Source organism: Bactrocera oleae, chromosome 2 (genome assembly GCF_042242935.1).
Source record: "Bactrocera oleae isolate idBacOlea1 chromosome 2, idBacOlea1, whole genome shotgun sequence".
Taxonomy (NCBI): Eukaryota; Metazoa; Arthropoda; class Insecta; order Diptera; family Tephritidae; genus Bactrocera; species Bactrocera oleae.
The window spans coordinates 8,502,611-8,525,930 of NC_091536.1; the positions used below are offsets into that span (position 1 = coordinate 8,502,611).

The 23,320-nt window shown below is 32.9% G+C and overlaps 4 protein-coding genes and 1 long non-coding RNA gene across 7 annotated transcripts; 4 read left to right on the forward strand and 1 right to left on the reverse strand.

The window, feature by feature from the left end:
- The first annotated feature begins 674 nt into the window (after positions 1-674).
- Positions 675-9,936, forward strand: Cyp313b1 (Cytochrome P450 313b1). The gene is made up of 7 exons (XM_014238984.3): positions 675-1,072; positions 4,726-4,923; positions 5,191-5,379; positions 5,490-5,559; positions 6,815-6,941; positions 7,167-7,478; positions 8,456-9,936. Exons 1-7 carry the CDS (start codon positions 898-900, stop codon positions 9,044-9,046), a joined length of 1,662 nt encoding a protein of 553 aa, XP_014094459.2. The 5' UTR covers positions 675-897; the 3' UTR covers positions 9,047-9,936.
- Positions 9,937-13,856: 3,920 nt separating this feature from the next.
- Positions 13,857-18,559, reverse strand: Mkk4 (MAP kinase kinase 4). Of its 2 annotated transcripts, XM_014238981.3 has the most exons (6): positions 18,325-18,559; positions 18,021-18,263; positions 16,965-17,554; positions 16,755-16,895; positions 16,348-16,433; positions 13,857-16,272 (listed from the first exon to the last, which is right to left on the reverse strand). In XM_014238981.3, the coding sequence occupies exons 1-6, from the start codon at positions 18,353-18,355 to the stop codon at positions 16,098-16,100; spliced, it is 1,266 nt and encodes a 421-aa protein (XP_014094456.1). In that variant the 5' UTR covers positions 18,356-18,559; the 3' UTR covers positions 13,857-16,097. The 2 variants fall into 2 exon arrangements, with proteins under 2 accessions (XP_014094456.1, XP_014094457.1); XM_014238982.3 differs by lacking the exon at positions 18,021-18,263.
- On the forward strand, positions 15,166-18,872 carry LOC138856990 (uncharacterized). The gene is made up of 2 exons (XR_011395970.1): positions 15,166-15,338; positions 18,557-18,872. It is a non-coding gene; the product is annotated as an uncharacterized lncRNA (long non-coding RNA).
- Positions 18,873-20,137: 1,265 nt separating this feature from the next.
- LOC138856994 (uncharacterized) lies at positions 20,138-21,128 on the forward strand. Its single transcript, XM_070108229.1, has 2 exons — positions 20,138-20,584; positions 20,647-21,128. Exons 1-2 carry the CDS (start codon positions 20,255-20,257, stop codon positions 21,064-21,066), a joined length of 750 nt encoding a protein of 249 aa, XP_069964330.1. The 5' UTR covers positions 20,138-20,254; the 3' UTR covers positions 21,067-21,128.
- Positions 21,129-21,233: 105 nt separating this feature from the next.
- LOC138855699 (uncharacterized) lies at positions 21,234-23,066 on the forward strand. Of its 2 annotated transcripts, none has more exons than XM_070108210.1 (4): positions 21,234-21,521; positions 21,664-21,810; positions 21,870-22,326; positions 22,392-23,066. In XM_070108210.1, the coding sequence occupies exons 1-4, from the start codon at positions 21,380-21,382 to the stop codon at positions 23,038-23,040; spliced, it is 1,395 nt and encodes a 464-aa protein (XP_069964311.1). In that variant the 5' UTR covers positions 21,234-21,379; the 3' UTR covers positions 23,041-23,066. The 2 variants fall into 2 exon arrangements, with proteins under 2 accessions (XP_069964311.1, XP_069964307.1); XM_070108206.1 differs by having other exon boundaries at positions 21,380-21,587.
- The last annotated feature ends 254 nt before the right edge of the window (positions 23,067-23,320 follow it).

A 23,320-nucleotide genomic window follows, 5' to 3' on the forward strand; every position in this document is an offset into this window, starting at 1 on the left:
TAACACAGAGGCTAGCAGTGAAGATTTGAGGTTCTCTTCCAACACCTGTTGAATTTCCCTATTGAATAACTAACTACACCTAACATAGCATACACTTATTTGGGGAATTGCGCTTTTCTAATGCATTTCAAGCGCAAGCGCTGAGTGCTACAAATTGGTGTGTAACCAACACTTGACCGCCGAAATGAGACCCAGATAGATAGCTACTCAACGCTTCTTCCTGAAGAGCAAATACATTTGTGCTATGGCGATACTCAGTAAATATATATATATATTTTTTTTTTCTTTTCTAACGTTTAAAAAATGAACTGATGAGCAACGTCAACAAAAACCATAAACAAAAACCGCGCCGCTACGCAACCTCACCGCAAAGTTACACAAAATGCTTAACCGAAAGGTAAACAAAAGGCAAACAGTTAAAATCATTTTGTTTGAACACCTGCCAAAATGTGGGCGCACGAGTAATGACCGAGCTAAACTGACAATTAACAGTTCGTCATGGGGTTTTGTTGGGCGGAGTGGAGCCAAATAGATGTCTACCGCACGCATATAACGCGGCAGTTTTGCTTGTAGTTGTTGTTGTATTTGTAGCTATGTTAGCCAATGTACGCAATTATTTTCGATTTGCAGTGTTGAAAGCGAAAAATTACACATTTCGACCGTAAAGCGACGTAGTTGGCTCACGCTTTGGCAGTTGACACGAAACTGTCGCTTCAAACGCTCGTAATACTCGACGTCTGGCAAACGTAGTACACATTCTGCGCATTTGTTTTGATACGGTCTCTTATTGTTACAAATCGACAATTCACCAGACATTTCGGGTACAAATTGCACTCGATTTGCGCAGACACTTCGCAACCCGACGACCCTGCCACCTTCCAGCACATCGCCTTGTAAATGCATCTCCTTGCAATGGACAATGTTGTCTGCTACGCTTTGGCCACGTGGCTGCTGTTAATGTGGATTTACTTTTTGTGGTCACGTAGACGTTTTTATCATGTAGCGTGGCAGTTGCCCGGTCCCGTGGGTTTGCCATTTATTGGTTTAGGATTGAAAATGATGCATCCAGAGAGTAAGTATAGTGGCTTTTACGCGGCGTCATAGAAGTTAAGAAAAAATAAATTTGGTGTCTGATATAAAGAAGCTCTATTAAGTTAAGTTATCCTTTCCGCACGCCGTAAGCAATGGTCATGAGTTCAAATTGTGTTTGATCTGCGGCAAAAAATCGAAAACGATTCCGCTCGGTATACGCTATGAAAACATCTGATAAATTGGCAATATTAAGAAGTTGTGTTAAGTAGTCTGGAAGTCAAATTAAACTGTTAATTTTTAAAGCTTTAAGTCATTGAAAGTAACAAACAATAGCAGACAAAATAACTTAATCACATCAATCTCTTGGTGATCTACACAGAAATGTAAAAATTCTTCAGAGCTGTTCAGGATTTCGATGAAGCAAAAAATATATCGAAAACAAAAATTGTTTTGTAAATATTAATATTTATACTCCCATCTAGATTGACGCAGAGTATAATATTTTTGTTCACCTAACGATGATAGAGATAACAATAGAGATAGATCAAGAGTTAAATATGTTATATCGAAATTATCCACGCCAGCGATAACTTGGTACAGTAAAGTAAGAAAGAACTTTCAAAAGGGTGGGCCCTACCCTGGGTAGGTTTATTGTAACAGATTATTTGAATAACAACGGTTACAACTAAAATTCCACCAAAAAGGACCAAATCGCCGAGACTTTCGAAATATGAAAATAGTTGCTATGTTTGCTTTACCCTATAAATACATACAAACACGTAAATTCATATCAATTTGCATGAATTACTTCGTGTAATTAAGATCTTTGATTAAACTACTCATTAATTAAAATTTTGCTTTCGCTGCACTTATATTTAATAATCTCTTAATATGTGTTCGATGTATTCCATAATCTACCTATATTATATATTCTAATTAGTCTTGCCATAAATTCTGTTACGAAGTTTACAATGCATACAGCGAGGACAAAAACAAAATACAATTTAAAAAAAGTATTCAATTCGCGTCCGTTTTTTAACAATTTCCAAGCATTTTTGTATTGCGATTTCTTACGCGTACTTCAATAGCAAAAGTTTTTGCACAGTTCAACATTGTTTGACACCGCCCAGGTGACAAATTTCTCTAAAAAATTTATTGGTACTTCATGTTTAACCTCATTAACCGCATTGTCTAATTGAGTAGTGGAATGCACATTATCTGCACTGGCATTTGCATGGAAATCTGCAAAACCATCATCACTATTTCACTCATGAATATTTGCGATTTCAACTGAACACTTAGAAATTAATTAGAAAAACAACACTAAACGCTATTAAAATAATTAATACCAAAATTTTACATCAGAGAATACTGCTACTCCCTGGGTCAATATTGATTTCAGGATGTTTTCACCGTCACGCTTAATAAGTTATGCTATTGATATAACATCCTCTTCCTCGAACCTTACGGAATCATAATTTAAAATATTTCTCCAACAGCTTTCGATAGAATTCTTTGACAGTTTTCCCAAGAAAACGTGAATAGGGATACAGCATCGAAAATATTAATACGTTTTAAAGCTTCTTCTTATCCGTTCCACCAACAATAATTTTACTCAAAAGTTCAGTTTCTTACCCTGAAGAAGTTTGTAAAACCTAGAAGCAAACACCAGAGATGTATAAATGATCAGAGTGACGAGCTGAATCAATTTAGCCATAAACGTCTGTTTGTCCGTCTGTATATATGCGAATTAGTCTCTCAGATTTTGAGATAGCGATCTAATGTTAAAAACTGAACGATCGGAATTAAGTGCTTGTATGGAAACCTTTTTCATTTGAGGAAATATATTGACGAAATTAAGCATGGGTTATTGTTTAAGGCGATCATGCAATCTCTGAAAAAATTGTTGAGATCGAATTGCTATAGCATATAGCTGCCATTCAAACTGACCGATCAAAGTCAAGTTCTTGCAAGGAATATTTTGTATTTGTGAAAGGTGTTAAAGCTTCGGCCCAACCGAAGTTAACGTTTTTTCTTTTTTGTTTATTATACAATCGAACGACTTTGGAACTCCATATTTCACGGATATGTCCTTTTATGAAAGCCCCTTGTTGGAATCGAAACTCTTTAGTTTATTTTCCAATTATAACCGCTTCTATTTGACATTGCATATACTAAACCAAACAAAATAGAACCAGTCGGTATTCTGAACTGGCTGAGTTACGTTCAATTGAAAGTTAATGGAAACTTGAAAAAAAATCATTTATATTTACTGCAGATGTTGTACAACAGTTTTTGCAAAGAATGCGAAGTTTAACGTAAAATTATAGCACCATTCGCAATATTGAATAATTAAAGTGCCAAGCGTTTCTAATATAGAAACATCATTATATCATAAATTATTTTTGATGGTTCGTTAAATAGAAAATTCGTTGTTTCGAAAGTTCAATATACCATACATACTGGACGACCACTGTATAGTAATCAGTTCAGTGTTTGGTTTTGCTTATTAACAATGTATAAATCGTATAACGGTAATTGCTTTACATAACTGGTAAAAATATAACAAGTCAAAAACCACGCAACCGTTTCTTAAAAGCAATATTCCTGGTTTCATAGCTGCAGATGGCTGGCCGTCTGATAGCCCAGACTTTAATATTTTGGACTACAGTTCGTGACCAGAGTTGGAGAAGATATCCTGTCGAATACCCCATAGAAATTTGGAGAGTTTCAAAAAATGTTTGGCTCTAGCAGCGTTATCAATATCAATAGAAACTGTCCGTGCTGCTATTTATCAATTTCCGAATCGTTTGAAGGCTTGTATGAAAGCCAAAGGTGACCATTTCGAATAAAGTTTTGTACATCGCTCATTTAATATATATTCTACATTACTAAATAGAATTAACCTTACTAAAAAATGCACTTTACATAGTTTCAGTTGTATGTATTTATAACAACCTAAATTTGTATCAGAACTTATGGCAAACTACGTATATCCTATATTCTTAATAGTTAATCCTTCATACTTGTATGTATTATTTCATATATTCTGCATTTTCTGAGATGAAATTTTCATAAATTGAGCGAAGCGCGTAAATTTTCGTAATAAAGTTGAACGATTTGTAAACGTTGTTCAGGCGTAAGTCTTGAAATGCCAAACAATACTGAACGAAAATAATATGTCAACTTAACACTACTCACGCGTGATCTGTCAAAGAAAGGCTATTGAAAAAAGTAACTCTACTTGGATCACTCGTTATGTATAAATGCTCAGGTCATTTGATGCATAACCTTAACTGCTGATAACTTTTAAACGAATGTTTATACGAAAAAATCATTAAGACCTTTTTTGTATAATGGAAATTTTTGTATTCGAATGTCGCCTTTTCTGAGTTGTAAATTTACTTACTTAATTCAAAGAATCAAAAGTCCGACGTTATATACATAAGGACAAAAGGAATATGATTTAGGCACGGTTTAATTGAAAAATTAATACATTGCTTATATTCGATCCTTTTTTTTTAAGACTAAAGCTGAAAATTCACTACTAGCACACAACTAATGTATATGCACAGGCATCCATAGACTTCCGAAGAAATTATTAAAACTTCTTTATATGTTCAAGCTTGGACATAAATACATATACTCTACATTGTCGTTTTTATTTTTGTACATTTTTACGGTAATTTGCAGCTTTCTTGCAGTTTATGGAATACACATCGAAACGGTATATTGCACCCTTTATTTCATGGATGGGTACAAGTTGTTTTCTTTACGTTAATGACCCGGAAACAGTGGAAACGATTTTCAATTCTCCGCACTGCACGAACAAAGGCGAACTCTATCGTTTTCTGGCTGCAGCAATTGGCGACGGACTCTTCACGTCCAGCTGTGAGTACAAATAAATAAGACACTTACACATACACATGCGCTCTTGCATACAAAGTTGCACGTACTAATTTGAACTAATGGCTAGCCCGTGATAACACTTAGCCTCCGACGCACGCCTCGGGACATAAACATCCACACACTTAAACGTCATTTTGACTATTATTGTTGAAATTGATTTGGGTCAGTCATAAAAAAGTGTCAAAGTCATGTTCATATTGACCCTCAAGTTGTTTTCCCCAAGTCATTTCTCTCTACACTCTCTTTTAGCGCACCGCTGGAATAAGCATCGTCGTCTTATCAATCCAGCTTTTAGCCGCCAAATTATTAACAACTTCCTGCCCATTTTCAATGCGGAAGCCGATGTGATGCTGAGAAAATTCAGCGCCTTGGCCACGACCGGAACACAGTTGGAAATCTATGAGATGTTGAAACGTAACGTTTTGGAGGCAGCATGTCGTAAGTGTTGTGATTATGAGGAGCAGCTGTGCGGCAACAAAGCATTTAATATGTTTTCTCTTTTTTTCGGTTCCTCATTTGTCTATTTAATTGTGAAATGAGTTGTATAGAGACTACAATGGGTAAACGAATGAATTTCGAAAACGAAGGTTCGGCGCATATCTTCGAAGCCTACAATGGGTAAGCGGTTAGCGATGACAAACGTAAAATATACTTAAACACTAATACTGTGCAGAAAATATATGAAAGATTTAAGAATTTTCGAAATCTCTAACGTCGTGCTGAGTTGGGAGAAGAACAGAAAGCCATGAACTCGGGAAACACGAGCAAAGATTTTCGAATAAAATTATATTTGGTTTTCGGAAAATTGAAATGTGCCTAAATTGGTTTGAAGCAATAATGAATATTAGTATTCTCGATTCTTTATAGCTTAAATTAGAATTACATAGATTGATTTTGAGGAATACACTGGGACCTGTAATCTATTGTGTCCTCCCTGTTATCACAACACTTCGTTTAGCACACTCAAATCAAAGAGGCTTAATAAGGCCAATTATGAGGCCGATAACCAGACGCCTTCTTCTTGTGATTGCTTGGCTTTCAAGGATATATGCTTTGGTGTCTCTGCTCTTTGGTCACAAAAGCGACCAAGATCTGTGGAGCAGTACCCTAATATGTGCATATGACGCCAGTCGACGCCCAGGCACTTGCCTCTTGCCGTAACTCCTCTCGTAAAGTGTGTGTGGACCCATAGCGACACAGTGCCCACAATTCCGATTCTATCAGACTGGTTTGTCGCAGCTTCTTTCACCAAGAGATCAGCTGGCTCTTTTACCTGGATGCCTCTATGCCCAATGATCCATGCTAGTAAGATGTTTTTCTCAATGGCAACCCTGTCCAGCATTCATATGCACTCCAGCACCATTTTTGGTGCCACTTGACTATCGCTGGGAATTACAATTCGTTCCACGAGATAGCTTTTCTCTAGAATAATCTCTGCAAATCTGCTAATGACATATACGTCAGCTCGAAAAATGCTTGGAAATAATGAAGGTCTGTGTTATTATTTAGCAATTTAAAAGAATAATTATCTGTATGCCCTTTTTAAATTCTTGATTGGTTTCCATTTAAATTTCATGAATTTTAGTTTTTACTACCAAAGTTTCCATTTTGTCCCACAGTACAATACTTGTTTAACCAACAGCATTGTCGTCTCAATTGCTTCACGCTTTTCCAACTCATTTGCCAGTTGTGCTTTCAATGTATTTTGAAAAGTTTCGCTTTTGTCTACACTAAATGCACACACACACATCCACACACTCACACGTCTTTGAAATAAGCATTCATTTTCCTTAATTTTATTTCTTTTTCATCGCTTCCTTTCACTTACCACTTAACTATCTGCATATGTATGTGTGTATACATATGTATATAGCATCACCGAGGTGTGTGTGCGCCGCATGCTGTCGCCCTGGCTTTATCCGGATTTGCTCTATCACCACTCGTCGCAGTTCGTGCGCCAGCAGCAGGTCGTTCAAGTGCTCTTCAGCTTCATTGATAGTGTAAGTAATGCAGATATCTATATCTAGAGCTATTCATATATATCTAGAAACTATTCACATTCCCGCTCATTGCTTGGCGGCTGGGTGGCAGTCTGCTCAACTCATCAACCGTTACAGTGATTGTTCCTTTGACGCTTGCGGCTAATATCTTTTAATTCTGTTTTTCTTCTTCTTCTATTTCTTCTACTTCTTGTACCGCAATCGCTACCTCTCACACTTTTCCAGCTGCTACAGCTCAAAAATAATAAATCAGATGCAAATGGTATAGGGCAACAACAAGTGCAACAACATGCCTCAATGAATGGAAAGCAAAGTGAAAATTGCTTAAAGTCTGCTAATGAGAGTGAGAGTGTATTTGGGCGAAAGCATATAATTGGTAAAGTGGGTGTGGATGCTTCAACGGATGTGGATGCGAATGCATCAGCGGCCATACGGAAGTCGAAAGCCATATTTGTAGAGCAAGTTCGTACGCATGTGGAGCAAGGTCAACTGTCGTGGGAGGATGTGCGCGCCGAGGCGAATGTCATCATAGCGGCGGTGAGTTGAGTCTTTTAAGAAAAATTATATTTAATCAGTTCTTGGTTCTGCTTTGACGCGGTAGTGTTGAGCTGAGTGAACTTCCCATTTAATTTATACAAATAGAATTTTATAACACTGTTTCGAAAGACGAAAAAGGTGTTTAAAGTTATAAGTGACTATATAGCTGACCGCCAGTGCGCAACTTTTCAAAGCTGTATCTCCAAAACTATCACTCGGCTCAACTTGAGCATTGAGCACAATACTCTAGAGATGTTATAGAATTAAAGAAGACAACAAAAACTGATTTTTGAAACCGTGAAACCCATGTAACCCCTTAACGATCCTAACAGGCATCTCACTTGGACAGCTTAGAACGTTGGTCCATTGCGATAACTAAAACTCCTATACTTGTATAACTGAACTTAAGACTCTCATAAATCGACAAAACGTTTTGATCCTATCACAATTTTGTTGAGACGGCTAATGGTCGTCGAAGGTAAGACTGCCGAGTTGTTTCATCCTCTCCATACAATGTCGTTACCGTTCCGATGTTTGCGGGGCAAAGGTGTTCCCTTTATTTGTATAAATAATCTCAGAAAAGCTTGAGGTAATTATTTTCTAGACATCTAGAACTCAAAATATCGCTCTCAAATATTTCAATATTATAATTCTGATCAAACTTGAAAAGAGTTTTTGAACATTGACCGGACAGTATAACTGAGTGGGAGATTGTTCACAATGCCTTACCTAAACTCAATTACTTGACTTGAAATAATTAGCACTTCAAAGCACGATACGAGAGAAGCTGAGGCACCATTTAAGGCGTCGGATTTTCACGCGGTTAAGAAATTTATTTGGGTAATATTTTAGACCGCTGCAACAACAATAATAACACAACTTGAGGAAGAGTTAATTCTATTATTTTTTCTTTTTTTTTTTAGAAATTTCCGATTTTTCATAGTTCCTCATTCACTTCTGCCTTATTTCTTTGCTAGACCTTCGAAACCACTTCGACAGCTTTATATATCGTTTGTTTATGTCTCGCCATGCATCCCGAATACCAAGAAAAACTGTATGATGAACTCGTCACAATCTTCCCAGAAAACGAACCGCCGGTCGTTGACTATGAGCACCTGGAACGAATGCCTTACACCGAGATGATAATCAACGAAGCGCTACGTCTCTACTCACCCGTACCGATGGTGCTACGTAGCGCAGCCGATGATTTTCGTCTACGCAATGGCGTACTTATACCGCGTGGCACACAAATCGGCATCGATATTTACAACATGCAACGCGATGAACATATCTGGGGACCAGATGCGAAACAATTCAAACCGGAAGCACACTTCGGACCTAATGCGGCGAAACGGCATGCTTTCGCTTTTATACCTTTCACCAAAGGATTACGCATGTGTATTGGTTATCGTTATGCGCTGATGCTGATGAAGGTGTTCGTGGCGAAAATATTTCGACAATACCGTTTGAAGACCGAAGCAACACTCGATCAGCTAGTTGTTAAGGGTACCATATCGCTGAAACTGGCCGAATATCCGTTGTGTCAGTTGAAGGCACGCAGCAGTTGAGTGTTTAGGATTATTATTCGAAGAACTATGGTGGCGAGATTGGAGTAGGGTTATAGTGTTTGCATTAAAAGTAGCAAAAAGCGAGCAAATAGAGAGCGAGCGCTAAGTTCGGCGTTGGTTGCCTTAGTAAAAAAAAAATGTATGTACAAACATATATTTTTTTTTGTTTTTTATTAATTATATTTATTTATTTTTAATCAAAATTGTTAAAATTGTTGTTATCCGTTATCTGTTTGTTTTTGTAATATTCACAAGCTGCTTTTCCTTACGACTACTCCTACATTTGCGCTTAGCGTTTACTTCCTTACAATATTTTTTTAATTTTCGGGTTTTTCATTTTTATTTTCGAAATTCTTAATTTTTTTTTATTTGCTGTTTTGTGGACTTTTCTGCTTTTCTGACAACAGTTGAGGCATGTGATTAAGTATTAGTGTGTGCACAATTTTGCAATGTGAATTGTTGTTGTAGATTAATTATATGTAATTGCTCATTTTTATTTGTAAGTTCAATTATTTTTTTGATTAAATTTTTTTTCAAAATTTTTCTGCTCATAACGACTAAACCTGTTAATTTTACTACGTTGATTGAATGAATTTTATTTCATTTAAATTTTTTTCCGCTTACACTACTATTTTTATTTAATTTTGCTTAAAAATAAAAAAAATAAATTCAAATTAATTTTGGCTGGATTAAAGCTTTTTTAGGAAGCCAATTTTCTTACAGTTTGGTTTACGTGTTGTCCAAATTTAACGGTGTTTACGGTAGTTTGCGTTTAAATATTTCTTTATTAAAGTAAAAAAGTTTCCAAGCCTTTGCTGAAGCTTATTTATAAATATATGTTCACAACTATATATAACTTATCTTATATAAAATATTTTTTGCTTTGAAAATACTGTGTACTTAATATCTTACGTAAGTGTTTCAACAAAATGTGTGGAATTCAGATATTGTATTTGAGGAAAGCCAAGAAGAAATACAAAGGAGTACAATAGAAAAACGAACCCTGGGACCAATAAAAACATGACTTAAGTAATAAAACCCGAGTAAGTTATGTGGAAGATTAAAACATATCAACAATGGGTTAGATTCCGACTCCATTTAAGCTTTTCAGCGCTTTATTCGGCTTTCAAACTCTTAAGCTGAATAAGTGCTCAAAGCTAAAAGAGTTGAAAGGCCTGGTATGGAGCTAGCAGCCGTATTAGTTGGACCATGCTATGTTAGTGTGAGGTATCATTTCAGAGATCTACATACGTTTAAGCAAACACTCATTATACAAATACAAGAAACGAAAGAGCACATACGCCCCGCTCCTCGATTTCAAAGGCAATGTAAAGCCATTAAATAAAGGATCATTTATCAAAACTTGTTCCTTCCATTTAAAGATTGCGATTACTTTTTCCAAACTAAGCTATGGATTTTTTGGGACATAGTCTTTTAAGCCCAAATTCAGTACGCGAGCCTCAACCAGCCCTCTCAACTATTTTAGGGTACATTTAAGGCGTTTCTAAGAGAAGAAGCTGCTACTTCTGTTTTGAACCTGCTTCATACGAATCAGTAATCTATCAATACTATAACTACAAATTGGAGAATACAGTTAAACAAAGAGGAAAATGAAAGCGATTCATTTGAGAAAGCAGAGGTACGCATGCGCAATTACGTTCTGTATATAGATTCCTATTTTTCTATACTACTAGTAGGCCCTGACATATCCAAGCTACAGTACTGCTAGCTAAACGTTCTCGCATAACACTAACCATCAGAAAACCACAATTAATTTAAAGCAATGCTTCCGAGTTGACAGTCCTTGGTCGTGTAAAAAGCCGGGTTTGTTCCGTTAACGTATACCAGACTGCCGTGGGAACGCTAACAAACTCTTTCTCAAGGGTTCTATCGCTTTACAATAGCTTGTTTCCTGACCCTATTGCTTTGGTGGCAATTATCCTGTCTTGCGTCCAAACACTACAACACTAACAACCAGGAAAAAGTGTTTAAAAGTATATTAAACCAAAAAATGTGTTTAACTGCTTAATCCGTTGAGTAATAAAAATGTAGAGCGGCAAAGACGAAGGCGCTTCAGTTTACTCTTCGTTATAATCCGTTACTTTCGGCAACCTAGAAGAAATCTGACCGTTCTGGTATTCTTATACCAAAATAAAAAAGTGAGAATGGGCGAACCTTGCTAAGTACGAAAAGTGATGTTTTTTTCAAGAGTAAAGGTCTATAGAAATCTGTAAAAAGCTTTAATCGATCCTATTTCTTTTTGAGACGCCCAGCTATGCCTAGTAATTGTGTTAACGAGACCCACACGGTTAAAAATTACATGGTTAAAGAGTGGTGTCTACGTATGTATTTAATATTTTAATGTATTTTTGTATTTTTTTTTTTATTTATTTACTCATACAACATGTTCATATTTTTCAAATTTATTTCAATTATTTTTCTTCGTTTCTTTTTTTTACTTGTGACTTTGAAAAGTTTTAATTATAAAAAGCATGCTTTTAGGCGCAGCATGTTTTTCGCTGACTATAAAAGCTTTTGTTTTTGATTTTTGTGTTTATATTAAATATTGTTGTTCTTGTTGTTTTTGTTTTCCTTCTTCTGCCATAAAGCTGCGTATGCAACGCTCATTAGCTTATTAAATAGTATTCATGTATTTTTTGTTCGTGTAAAAATATGCAAATATTGTTTTAGCAAAGTAAATTTAGCTGTACACATACATACATATGTATGCATGTATTTTAGGTATGTATGCATGTATATATGTACATATATATTTTTATTTAAATTATTTTACGCTTAATAGGCATTTCAAAAAGTGGACGCTGATTGCATTTGTGGCATTTTTAGGCATTAATTATGCTAACACACACATACATATAGATAATTGGTATTTATACATACATATTTATATGTATGCATGTTGCTTGGTATAAATATTTTGTTTATTGTAAACAGACATTATCATGTGTTGCATGTACGACGGTGAGCTGTTGTGACGGTAACGGTGCAAGTGACGGTGCTTTTTAGTTTTTTTTGTAAAGCAATTATTCTGGCTACTTTGGAGTATATTGAAAAATGTATGGCAAAAAAAATTTTTTTTTCAAAAACAATTGAAGTTAATAACAAAAACAAATTTAAGCAACAGATAATACTTGTTTATGTTTATTAAAATAGGTGGCTATTTTTACGAAAAACTACTCTTAAAAATTTAGAGAAATCGTTCTTTTACAAAAATGTACATATAAACGATTTGCATAAAAAACGTATATAAAAAGATTTTAAATTTGTAATTAAAAAAAATTTAGATATTATATGTTTTTTTAAATAAAATTAATTTTAACTAACCTTTATGTTAGTAACCGGGTACCCACCGCGGTGTATTTGTGGGAATAGCTTAAAAAAAATTCAATATTTCATCGTCGTTTTTTAACTTAAAAGAAAGCTATTTGTGAATTAATTTTTTTTTTGTTTTTTTTTTATTCTACGTTATTTTTTTTTTCTTTAAATTGTCACTGACTATTAATTTTTGAATTTAATAAAATAAACAAAATAATAATAATACCCCGGTACCCGGTTGCTAAAAGACGTCGGTAAAGTGGGTTACTAACATAAGGGTTAAACTAAGTTTTTGAGTTTTTATGTTAAAAAAAAAACATGTTTCTGAAAAAATGCCACAAAATTTTGATTTAAAGTAAAAATGCATAAGAAGATTCGATTTTTTTTACAATAACTAATTTTACGGTAAAAATATCTCCACCAAAAAGTTAGAAATTCGTTCACATTAGACAGAAATTAATTATTTTTTTTTAATGTTTTTGGTTTAATTAAAATTTTTTTTTAACAAACATAAGTACGACAAAGTAAACCATTGATAAGTAAAATGCTACAAACTCTTGTTTTTATATCTTTCAAAATGTTGAGTTGTTACTGTGTTTATTTTATATATTTTAATTTAATTTTTTTTTTGTTGTTAATAATATATTGCTATAAACTCTTGCTTTGAGTTGTAATATCTTTAATATTTTTATTTGTTCATAATTTTTATTTCTGTATAATTTTATTAAATTGGGTTATTTAATTTATTTTTTATTACATGTTTTTTGTTTTCGTATGTTTTTTTATTGGGAATTTTTGTTTATTTATTTTTTAATACTTGTTTGTAGTTTTCATATTATTTTTTGGATATTTTATTTATATTTATTACATGTTTTTTGTTTTCGTACTTTTTTGTTGGGATATTTTATTTATTTATTTCATTACTTGTTTGTTTTTCTATTTTATTTTATTATTTATTTTTTTGTTATTATTATTTTTTTTTTTGCTGTGTGTGGACAATACTCGTAATTGTAACCACAGTAAACGTTATTAAGCGGTAGTTTTTATTATTTTATTTAATACTAATAAAAAGAGTAAATTTATTGCATATTGTAGAGTTATTTAGTTTGTTATTTTGTGGTGTTATGCGTTTTTATTACCTGTTTATTGGTTGTTGTGATTTTTCTTAATCATATACATTCATTATACATATTTATAATGTATTACATGCATAAGTATGTAGTTAATGCATAAAATTCACCTAATTAAAATCACTTTAGTCTGCAAATCACTGCTCATATAAATTATAAAAAATTATACAAGTTTTTTTCTAAAATTCCAAAGTGTTTAGCTCAAATGGCAAACCAAAAATTGCGCAGTTCATTGGTATTTACTTTTATTTGATGTATTTTATTTAATTTTATATAGTGTTTACTAATAAATTTTGCATGTCTGCTACTATTTGGGATATGCTACTGTAATTACCACATGTATGTAAGTATGTATGTATGTATTTTTATTGGTATGTATATTTACAAGCCACTACTAATTTAACTACATTTTTAGGTTAGCTTATTTTTTATGTTGTTACTATAACTTAAACTTAGTTTAACTTGCTAATTGCGTTTTACTTTTTGTTTTTTATTTTTAATTTTTGTATGTTTAAAGAAATGTTACGTGCTGTGTGTTTTCTAATTGGCTTGTATGTATGGATTTGTGTGAGTAGCACACTTATATGGCTATTTGCTGCTGCATTGTTGGGTCAACGTATCGGTTCGTATCTTATAAATATATATGCACTTTAAAAAAATAGCGTGCAATTATTGCTTATGATTGAACATTTCACATTGGCTTAAATTAATTGTATAATTTTTACGGCATATTTTCTTCCTAATTATACATATATGCATGTATACTTGCAAACAGGGTTGCACATAATGCATAAAGAAAATAATTGATTTCAAATTTTAATTACAATTTTTTTTTATTTTGTTATTTCAAAATTTTAATTGAAAATAATTTTTAAATTTTTAAATTAAAAAATTAAATATTTCAAAATTTTAATTGAAAATAATTTTTAAATTTTTAAATAAAAAAATTAAATATTTCGAAATTTTAATTGAAAATTATTTTTAAATTTTTAGTTCCAAATACCGCAAAATCGCAAGACTAAACATTAAAATTATTATTTTTTATTTTTTTAACCCCAAACACCGGATTGAAATATTGAAAAAAAAGAGAATTTTTAAGCTCAAGCATATAAATAGAATAAAAAAAAATTATTTTAAAATTAATTTTAAATTTTTTCGTGTTTGCGTACTTTGGGTTCTAATATTTTGAACTAGAGATTGCACAGCGCCATCATCATCAATAGACTAGAGCACTGGGCGCAAACTTACACATTCAAACGATTTACATGTTATTACTCATTTTAAACGGAATTAACAAATGAAAATCTAATTTTTGAAAATTTAAAATAAAAAGAAAAAGAAAATAAAATAAAAAAAACAGATATTTAAAAAAATTAAAAAAAAAATAAAAATAAAAATTAATATTAACAAACATTTAAATAAAAAACAATTTTAAAAGTTAAGATTAAAAAATTAAATTTTAAATATTAAATGAAAACAAAATGTTAAGTTAAAAAAATTTTAAATATTAAAATTAATATACTAAATTAAAAAAAATTAAAAATTCATTTTTAATCCCAAAATCATAGAACTAAATTTTCAACCCCATCGGAATTAAAAATTTTAATTTTATTTTTTAGTACAAAATTTGTGAAAAAAAAACTGCAACCCTGCTTGCGATGCACTTTTCATTTAACACTTCATTATCGATATTCTACTTAATACTTATGTCTATTATTTGCTTTTATGCAACGTTTTCATTTTTTTTCCTAATTATTTTTGAGTTTTACCCAAATTGCTAAACAATTATTTTATCATATTTAAAATACTTTGATGCTTGCTTGTGGGTATGTAAATGTTGTTGTTTTTTTTCTTGCTTTATTTGAAGTGTATTTAAATATTATTATTTTTACATAAAATGCAATTTAAGTATTTATTGCAGTTATACTTATAGCTTTCATAGTTTTTTGATTTGTTTTACTTTAATTTTTTTGTTTTCTTTTGCTTAGAAAATTTGCTCGGTTTTTATTATTATTATTATTTTTTTTTTTTTTTGTATTTGTATTTGTCAAATCGAAGGCGCAAAATATGTTGACTATAGAAAAGCGTTACATTTACAACACAAGTATGAACAGCAACGTATGACATAACAATGCAAAAGTGCTAATATGAACTTAATTGTATACAAAAACATAATTGTTATTATTATTTTTGTTTTGCTAAAAAAGATAAACGCTTTCTTCTTACAATTCTAATCAACAAAATATTTATGACTAATATTTATGCAAAGCGCTAAGTTTTTGCTTATCGTATTCTTTTTTGTTTCACTTTCCACTAAATAATATGGTTTTACATATTTTTTTTTTCGAATTTTCGTTATTCTTTTTTTTTTATAGTATATGTATCTTTAAATTTTGTTTTAGCAACACAACAGCTAACCCGAGCTGTCTCAACAATTAATCACGCACACACATTTTGCATACAATTTGCATACCATTCTGCTACTAACGTTACTCGTCTATCAAATCTATCAAAATTTCACATTACCATTGCTCTGCATTGCTAAAAACGGTAAATGGCATTTAATATATTAGCTGGTACGCCCATTAACTTTCAGCGGGTTGATTTGTTGTGAACTCAGTTATGCCATCTTTGACCATTTTCTCCAAAATATCCGTTACGTAAACAGCTACATCGGTGTGACTGCGCTGGCCACGCAATATGAAAGGCATTTCCAACAATGGACCGTACTTGGGTCGTTCTCTCTCATCTTTATTTAAACTAACGTGGTGAAATATTCAAGACAAAAAATTTTAAAATATATTATTTTTTATCGAGCTAGCAATGCGTGCTTACCAAGTATTCACAAAATCTACAAATTCCTGTGAAAACTCCATGCCATTGTAGGAAGTCTGTAGGCGTGGCGGATCACCTTTCACAACCTGAATATGAATAAAATAATAAACAAATTTCAGTTGCTTCTTTAATTAAAAAAATTGCTTCTAAAAATATATTAAATTGTGTCTACACATACATATATACACTTAAAACTTTCAATTTAGCTCAAATTTATAGTCCGCTAAGTACTAGAACCATAGCAGCATGTTATTGTTGTAACGGTTATCTAACACAGCAGCATCTTCAACCACGTTTTTGGGTTATGTTTTTTACTGTCTCAATTACAACAAAAACGTCTGCCGCTTTCTTTACCGATTTAACCCAACCAAAATCGGGCAACTAGCATTACTAGTCAATATACTCACTTGATACAACTGTTCGAAAACTGAATCCCATTTCGGATAGGGAAACAAACCGGTAGCGACCTCCATCAACGTTATACCCAACGACCAGACATCACTACGTACATCGTAGCCCTTAGCGCGCTCGGGATCAATGCGTTCAGGCTAAGCAAGAAAATTTTTTATAAAATTTCATAAACTGCAATTACATGTTAAAACTTAATACAAACTTACCGCCATATATGGCCTACAACCGGCATCCTTGGTCTCCGCAATCGAGTCCACTAATTTGCCACAAATACCGAAATCACACAGTTTGATATCGCCACGGCGATGCAATAAAATATTGCTTGGTTTAACATCACGATGAATAATCGATAATTCTTCCTTTAAGTAGTTTAACGCTTGCACAGTGGCCACAGTAATTTTAGCTAATATCGACTCTGGTATACGTTGTTGTTTACGTTCGTAAATATATTTATAGAATTTATCCAATGAGGTATCCATTAATTCCATGCATATCCAGCAATCACCTTCCTTAAAGAGCGCACCATAAAACTGCACTATGTAGGGACATTCGTTTGAATTCATCACCACTTCCAAATCCATTAACAATTGTTTTTGTTCTTTCTCATCGACAGTGGATCGTATGCGTTTCACAGCCATTACTTTGCCTTCTTTAAAGATCATCTTGTTTACAGTGCCAAATGCTCCGCGACCAATTTCACCAAGATCGGTTAAATCGTCCGAAGTAAAGTGATAGCATTCTTCATCGATGAGTAGCTTTCCGCAGGCTTGTTGTTTAATGCGTTCGCGGGTGCGTTCTGTAAAAGTGGAAAAATAGAATTTTTTTTATTTATTAATTGTGTTGCTTTATTTTATTTATTAATTGTGGTGCTTTGCGGTTATGTTTGCCACGAAATTTTGAACAGGTAAAAGGAAACGTCGCAGACCGTATAAAATGTATATTTTCACCAATATGTCGGAACCGCTGACATCGGACAACTATAGCATATACATAGCTACCATAAAAACTTGCCGATCAAACTCAAGTCCTTGTGAGAAAAACTTGTTTATCTGACAAGATATCTTATACGAAATTTGGCATGTAATATTGCCTAAGGGAACGCTAAAATGTCTGTAGAGATTTTTCAGATCGCACCACTATAGCATATAGCCGCCATACAACTTGACCGAACAGAATCTAGTTCTAATATGGAAACTTTTGTATTTGTGAAGGGTATTCTAACAACCGAAGTTAAAAATGTTTAGTTATGTATTTATATATACCTTGATTGTTTGTTGTTGCAACTGGCGGTGCTACCGGTGCTACCGGTGCCACTACAGGGGCCGGTGCTGGTGGTGCACAAAATCGTTGCACCAAATTGTGTGAAGAGGAACTGGAGGCAGACGATGTAGACAAATTGGACGAAGCTGAACCGGATGAAGTTGACGAAAATGAAGGTGGTTGGCGACCATTAAAACTACCCAAATTCAATTCACTTGGCGGATTGCGAGGACGGCTACTTCCACCTTTATTTATAATATAAAACGTATATCAATACAATAAAAATATTAAATATACTAGACTTACCCGCAAAAAGATTACTTGGACGTTCGGCCATTTGATTTTTTCTATTTAAAGTAATTTTAGGATATAGTATACTTAGTTAAAATAACTCCTCTCACTACGACTGCTAACGTTGGCAATTTATTGATCACAAATTTTATGTGTATATTTTGAAATTTAGTTGTTTGTATCGACCACAGGATAAAAAATGTTTAATACTAAATCAAACCGCTATTAATACAGCACCTCGTTGCAGTTGCAGGTGCAGATACAGGTGATCCTTGTCGATTTTTCCACAAAACACCGAAAGAGCGAAGGAACAACAGTGTACAAATACAACGGCAGCAAGGAGAATGACTGTCTGTCATACAATTGTCAATTTCGGCCACGAATCAATTTCACTATTTATTGCTGACTATTGGCTACGGATATAATTTCTGATATATATAATTTATGTAACACGCACAACGCGTGTAAAAAAATCTGTAACAAACTGCTGCACAAAATATTAAATTTACACTTTTATCTCCAGTGAAAAGTTTATAAGTTCTTTTGTATGAATCCACTGAAAATGATTGAAAAGAAAATGTCAAAGAATGGTAGCGTTGCATTTGAATATAATAGAATCATTAACAATTTTCTTCTATACTGGGGTGTATCAATCTCAAGGAAATTTCTTTAAAGTGTTTTCCAATGGTTCGAATTTCTTAATTCAAAATTTTTGGATCACAAATTAGATTTTCAAGACGTTAAAAATTAAGAATTATTTAAAAATTAAGAATTTAATGTTTAATCTGTTAGTTAAAATTAAAAATTAATTAATTAATTTTGTATTTTGAAATTAAAATTTAAAATATATATGTTTTAAGAGATTTGGTATTTTATTTTATAATTATATGGTAAATATATTATTAATAGTAGTAGTCGTGAATCAGGCATTAAGTGCCAGTGCTGACTTTATACAGAAAAGATCGGTCATCGTGAGAAATATATTATTATATTGGGAGGAAGTCTTTTCCTGATAATACTGTAACCTAGTGTCAGAAATGCATAACATCAGGTAAATACCTTCTCAAGCCCCTACCAGCCCTACCTAATATAAAGATTTTCTAACCTCCGTTTGACTCTATACTGTATACATATATTGGTCAATCTATTAGGTTTCTTAAATAAATTTATAGAGGATATTTTTTTGCTAATATGTCGTAATGCCATGATGGATTAAGACGATTTCAAACTTCGGGTTGCCTTTATACCGTATACGAGTGTATCGGTCAATATATAAGATAAAATAAAATTAATACAGAAAATGGGTAAAATTGGGCAACGAATTAACCCAGCTACCATATACCACATATAATAATGACATATGTCGGTTAGTGTGTGTCTTCTCTTCATAAAATTGCATGAAAATATGTTGCTGCCGAATAAATTTGAGTAATGTCACAAGTATAGGTAAGCAGTTCAGCTCTTCTCCAAGCTCAAATTCATCCGATATAGCGATTCCTGACTTTCTTGCTGACTTTAAACCGTTTATGTAAAATGAATGGAGTCTTCTAAGCTCCTTATCCCTAATATAACAATTTCCGTTTCACTGGTCGGTTCCACCACCTATAATATAACTTAATAAGATACCATACATTATTGTAATTCGTTTACCTTTTGGCGGAATAAAACTTTGTTCTACGCTCTGACAAAATTTTTTCAGTTATGACTGTAAAATTGCTGGTAAAATGATTGTCGCTGTTCTTAGGAGTAATCAGGGAATGTTAATGAAGTTCTCTGCTTCAATAACAATAGTATCTACTGTGAATGGTTAGTTGTAAGAACAAATCGTTTTTGTTCGTTCGCTATATTTTAATACATACTGAATGTACTGAACGAAAAATTCTTCATCAAAGTAAATTTGACAATCATTTTGTTTACAAACAAGTTTGTTTTGTTTATTTATCCTATGGATTGGCCAACGGAAAAACTGTTACGACTCATTGAGCTTTTTAAAAACACGCGCTGCCTTTGGGATCCTCAGGATAGAAACTATAAGAAAAGTAATATTAAAGACAAGGCTTGGAATAACATCAGCGATGAGTTGGGAAGGAATGCCATTGAGATTAAGAAAAAGATGGAATCGCTCCTTGCTTCGTATCGTCGAGAGCGTAAAAAATATGAATTAGCTTTAAGTGGTTCCCATGCGGACACGGGGTATATTTCAAAGTGGTTCGCGTTTAATGCCATGAGTTTTATGTCCAAGAGATCATTTGATAAGAGACCCTTACACGATATAGTATGTATGTAAAATTAAAATAGTGCAAATAACTTTTAATGTTATAAAAATTACTTTTGTAGCATCATGATCCTTTGGACGAAATCTTACAAGATAGTTCTCACAGTCAGGACTTCTATGAGGTTAATTCTAAGCGTATAAGACCAAATAGGGAAGAAAGCCGACGAAGAAGTGCAACATTTGATGTGGCACAGCCTGCAACCAATAAAGAAAAAGAGTGTACAAACTGTATTAACAGGAGTGCTGCCGAATTCAAAAGACGAGATGCTAGTGATATATTCGGAGAATATGTTTCTACGAAGCATCGAAAATATAGTGATCATGTCAAAAATGTTATAGAACATCAAATTGCACAAATCTTGTTTGACGCAGATATGGGTCTCTACAATCCCGGCACAACGACGACAGTTACGATATCCGCCCAATCGCCGATTGTGGAAACGGACACAGGAGGCACTTCGGAAATCATTTATGAAAAATAGCTACTGCGAAATAATTTACCAAAAATAAAATTAAAATAAATGCATTTTTTGAATACGCACTATATTGCAATTTTATATCAGAATTCTATTTTACAGTTTGGTCCTACACTATCGCATATCAGCAAATACAACAATTTATTGTAAACTGTCTGAAATGAGTATAAATAAAGCGACAGCTTTGCTCTTACTTATCAACACCACGGTATTTACAGTGTGAATGACGTCATAAGCAAGAAGAGGAATAGCAACATAAACGATAGCGCAGATTTACATATTTAGAAAATCAGTATACAAAAGTTTGTTCTTTTTAAAAATGAAATGTTCAGTGGCAGGATGTAGCACCGATTATATGAAGAATCCATTGAAAAAAACTTTCTATGGTTTTCCAACCAACGAAGCCGTTGCCGTAAAATGGGTTTTATTTTGCCAGCAACCAAAAGAATTTAACCATAAGAGTAAGTTTATTTGCAGCGACCACTTTAAAGATGATGACTTCCTAAATATTAGACAATATAAAATGGGTAAATACTTTTATATTATAAATCAATGCAAAACATTACTTAACATTTCTTACTAAAACTGACATAAAATATTAAGGTTTTGCAATGCGACTGAAAATAAAACGTGGTGCGGTGCCAACTATTCGTCGAATCTCAACAACAATACGGGAGCAACGTATTAAACGGAGGGAACAAAAACAAATTGTCAATGATCTATTGCGAAAGTATAACCAAGAACAGAAAGGTATTCGTTAATCAAAATGTCAAATGTATTTATTGGATATAACTTCGACTTAATTTTAGCGAAAATGAAATTAGCTGATAGTGAATTTGACGAAATATGCAGCACTCAAGCCGCCAAAGGCTCAGCGCCAATTACAAACGATATAAATGACAAAGAAGACTCTGTAGAGGAAATGGAGAAAATTGTCAGTGAATTTGACGAAATACCGATGCCTCAAGCTACCCAAGGCTTAAGGTCAGTTACAAAGAATACAAATGACAAAGATGACTCAGTTGAGCGAATAGAGTTAATTGCTGGTGGATTTGACGAAATATGCAGCACTCGAGCTACCCAAGGTTCAAGGTCAGTTAAATTCGCTAAGATATCGGAATTAACTACAAATAATGATAAAGAAGAAGAGGCAATGTTGGAAAACGGTATCCGCAATGATATTAAGTTTGAGGAAGTGATGGTAGGGAATAATATGGACTATCCAGTTAATGTGTTTGAGGAAGTGGATGAGCTGCGTGAACAAATGTAAGTACATTCATTGTTATCTAACTATAAAAAATGATAAATGAATTTAATTTATTTACCGACAGCAAACTTTTGCGTAAAGATAATATTTGTCAGCGCCGAATTAATAAGGGATTGTCCAAGAAGCTTGAAAAGTGGAAGAAATTAAATATAGAGAAGGATATTCGTTATGCTAACAGGATTAGTAGGGTGCATGTGCAATTAAAAAAGAAAACTCAGGAATGCCAAAATCTAGAGGAAAAGCTAAATGCTATTTTCACCTGTGGGCAAATTAATAAAATGAAATCCTTAAAATCTAATTATCAATGGGATGAGGAGGATATTGCCAAATCCTTAATTCTATATAGATCAAGTGGCAAAACGTATAAGTTGCTTTACGATAATGGTTTCCCTCTGCCATCAGTACGTACTTTACAGAGACGGATTTTTAGTCATAAAATCGACACAAACAAAGATGCAAATGAAACAGAAAACACAATTTCAACAGAAAACATAATTGATATAATGGATTCAGAGAATATAAATGATCCAATAAATATAATTGACCCAGAAAATATAATTGAAACAGAAAACATAATTGAAACAGAGAATATAATCGAATCAGAGAATGTAATTGCACCGGAAAGCATAATTGATCCAGTAAATATAATTTCGGATATTCATATGAACGATCAAACATTCGCTGAATATGCAATTATGATAAATATAGCTTAAATATGTTTTTACATATGTACATACATATATTCACCAGAATGTTTTTAGCCTCTTGGAAAAAAATTCTCTTAATTTACCATTTGTATGTGTGACAGTTTTGGTTTTAATTTTTCTTTTGCATTCTTCCCATTTGTTTGCTCCTGACGTTTCTTTGTAATTTTTAATAACTTGTGTTATATTTATGTTTCAGCGGGAATGCAGGGACAACTTAAGAATTTTCCTTTAGCATGTGTATAAATTAATTAAATTTTAAGTGTATAGAGTACAAGACTGGGACACT